At 41.3% G+C, this 3,545-nt stretch overlaps 1 protein-coding gene across 1 annotated transcript in view; it reads right to left on the minus strand.

Moving 5' to 3' along the window:
- Positions 1–3,545, minus strand: part of TPST1 (tyrosylprotein sulfotransferase 1) — a 121,045-nt gene that overhangs the window by 1,302 nt on the left and 116,198 nt on the right. The window contains exon 5 of the mRNA XM_003794216.3: positions 1,331–1,378. Within this exon, the coding sequence (XP_003794264.1) occupies positions 1,361–1,378 (18 nt within the window). The 3' untranslated portion in view covers positions 1,331–1,360. The remainder of the gene's footprint in view (positions 1–1,330; positions 1,379–3,545) is intronic.

The raw sequence follows: 3,545 nt of genomic DNA on the forward strand, positions 1-3,545 counted from the left end.
TATAAGTTGTTAGAACATTTGCTCCTTAGCAAAAAGGCAACTTCAATCCTGAAACCTATAATTATTAGCTTACTGCCACCCACGATTTTGACGTGACATAGCAGTGTTCATGCGCTTCTTACATCTATAATCCATTAGCAAACAGCAAGTCATAAAAATCTCTTATTCAAATTATTCAACCTCAGCTTTTTCATAAGTACAACAGGAGTTATACAACCTGCTGCCCAGTGGTTTGAGAACTGAAAGAAATTATTTTTTAATATATGTATACATATGCACATGTATAATTTATCATGTATTACATATCCTACCATTTATTATGTGTCACATATATTATACATATGTATATAAATATAAAATCTTGGTATTTTATGCCTGATATAGAGTATACACTCAATACATTATTATAGAAAGTAAAAATAAAAACAAAAATCAGCAAGCAAAGCTATGAGAAGAAATCAATACCAGATTTTTAGGAAGCTGTTCAAGCTCCAAAGGATCAAAGGCATCATTATACCATTCAGAGCAAAACAGAATCTCAAGAGTTTGGGAGCGAGCTCTGATTTCGAAACCAGCTTTGCCACTAATGAGCTGCTATTCCTGGACATGTCCACAGATATATAAGGGGGCTTAGAAGGCACCATTGACCTTTTATCTACATGGTAAGCTTTAGATACAATGAGACACATAGGTTGCAAACACAAGGCATAATACATTAAAAGGAACAAGGGCAAACTAAAAAAACCAACCACCACCACCACCATCAACAACAACAACAACAGTGCAAAAACACTTTTGCAAGTCTAGCACACAGAGAAGCAGCACAGGGGAGAGGTAGCTAGGGTGGTGGGACGGAAGGAGCCCTGGCTGGCAGTCAGGATACGGTGTTCTTTAGCTCTGGGTTTTCCCTACCTCTATGCTCTCTCTAGGATTAGTTTTTCCTCATTAGCAAACAGGCAGCTGGGCCTGATGGTCTCCAGATCCTCTTCAGCTAAAATAGTTTATAATTTTAAATCCCTCCTCCTAATGAAACTAACAATGAACACTATCTGCATGCCTATTATATGCCAGGCTCTGTGTAGACATTATGATGATCAATTCTTACCACCACTCTCTCACTAATATGATCCCTGTTTTACAGATAAAGAAACCAAGGCACAGAGAAGTTAAATAATTTGCTCAATGCCACACAGTAAGTGACAGAGCCAAGATTCCAGGCTATTTGTGTAGCCTGGCTTTAGAGCTATGTTCTCTACTTGGCCACACTGCTCCTGAAAGAGCCCAAGTGGGAAATCCAAAGACCCAGCAATGTCTCCCAGCCCTCCCTCACCTCAGGTGTGAAAAGAAGCTCCCGGTTCCGCTACTCCACTTGCTCAGTCTGTTGAAGGAAGCAAAAGCTGTTTTAAAGCCCTCAAAGTTGGTCAGTATGAGAATGGCTGCTCCAATTGAAACATCAGGGGGTAGCCTGCAGGTTCTGTTCACAGACTTTCTCCAATCAACTCAGTCTGCTTCTGTTGTATAACAAAGAATTTGGTCTTTCCTCCTGGTTCCTGTGGGGGAGATGCTAAATCCTTGGAAATTCCGAAGCAATAGGAATGACTGTTATTTACAAGCTCCCGGGATCACAGCTGAGTTTATGGTAAGAGATAAGCTCAGGACAGGGGCTGGTTACCACAAAGATCCAATCCATGGATTAGAGCAGGCATCCTCCAACTATGGCCTGCGGGCCACATGCGGCCCAGCTAGGACATTTATCCAGCCCGCCGGGTGTTTTTGCCACTGCTGCCTGTCCTGGGGCCTGCAGTCCAGCCCAGCCCTCTAACAGTCTGAGGGACAGTGAACTGGCCCCCTGTTTAAAAAGTTTGAGAACCCCTGGATTAGAGGGTTGAGACTTCCAGCCAGCCTAAATTCTGGGGAGGGAAGGGTGGCTGGACATTGAGTTCAATCACACAAGGAATGATACATTCAACCATGCCTACGTAAACAAACCCCAATAAAAACTCTCGGTGTGGAAATTTAGAGGAGCTTGCTAGTTAGTGAACACACACATGTGCCAAGAAGATGACATGCCCTGATTCCATGGGGAAAGGGTGCAGAAGCTCTGTATTCAGGACCCTCCCAGACCTAGCCCTATATGTCTTATCTTCATCTGGCTGGTCTTGATTTTGATCCTTTGTAATAAAACTGTAATTATAACAGTTGTAATAGTTACAATAAAACTGTAATTGTAACAGTGTAATTGTAGCACTTTCCTGAGTTCTGGGAGCCATTCTAGCTAATTATTAAATCTGAGGGACTTCAGTTTCTCATACATTAGAAGTCAAACCGAAATCCTTTACAGGCCCTTTTCTAAATGTGTATATGGGATCTTTTAAATATTAACTACAGTAAGGGGCTCCGAAGTGTCTACTAAGTCTTTTGTACAATCTTAAAATCTTTTTGTATTGATTTGTAGAAATTCTTCGTAGTCTACAGATAAGCTGTTTCAAATATTTTCTCTTACTTAATGCTTACTTTTTAATCTCTTTATGATGACTTTTAATAAGTAAACATTCTCAATTTATTGCCTTTACCTTTTTTTTCCCTTTTCGAGACAAAGCCTTACTTTGTTACCCTAGGCTAGAGCGCAGTGGCATGATCATAGCTCACTGCAGCCTCAAATTCCTGGGCTCAAGTGATCCTCCTGCCTCAGCTTCAAAGTAGCTAGCACTACAGGTAAGGGCTACTACACTTAGCTAACAAAAAACAATTTCTTTAGAGATGAGGTCTTGCTGTGTTGCCCAGGCTGCTTTCAAACTCTCAGGCTCAGTGATTCTTCTACCACAAGCCTCTCAAAGTGCTGGAATTACAGGTGTGAGCCACTGTACCCAGGCTACATTCTCAATTTTAATGTAGTCCAAATTATCCATCTGTAAATTAATGACTAGTGTTTATTAGGACCTACGAAATCTTTTCCTCTTAAGGCCATAAAGATATTCTCCTTTATTCATTATTTTGCCTTTCACATTTAGGTCTACATTCTACTTGGTAATGATTTTCATGTATCCTATGAAGCAGGGGTGTCCTTTTAGTCTTAGTCTCAAATTCCTTTGCTTGACTCCCTTAGATTTATTAACCACTCTTTTGATTTGACATGCCTAGATATTTTCTGGCTCCAATTTTCACAGCCTGTGAGTCTGTTTATGAATCCACCTAAGTTTCTTTCTCTCTCTCTCTTTTTCTTTTTTTGAGACAAAGTTCACTTTGTCACCCTCAGTAGAGCACCATGGCATCACAGCTCAAAGCAACTTCAAATTTGGGCTCAAGTGATTCTCTTGCATCAGCCTCCTGAGCAGCTGGGATTACAGGTGCCTGCCACAATGCCCAGCTATTTTTTAGAGACGAGATCTCACTCTTGCTCAGGCTGGTCTTGAATTTATAAGCAAGAAATCCACCTGCCTTGGCCTTCCAGAGGGCTAGGATTATAGGGGTGAACCACCACGCTTGGCCAATCCACCCAGGTTTCTGAGACATTGTACATCATACCTAGCCTGGGGCCAGAGCCC

This window comes from Otolemur garnettii, unplaced genomic scaffold (assembly GCF_000181295.1).
Source record: "Otolemur garnettii isolate 467f Iridium unplaced genomic scaffold, OtoGar3 scaffold00077, whole genome shotgun sequence".
Taxonomy (NCBI): domain Eukaryota; kingdom Metazoa; phylum Chordata; class Mammalia; order Primates; family Galagidae; genus Otolemur; species Otolemur garnettii.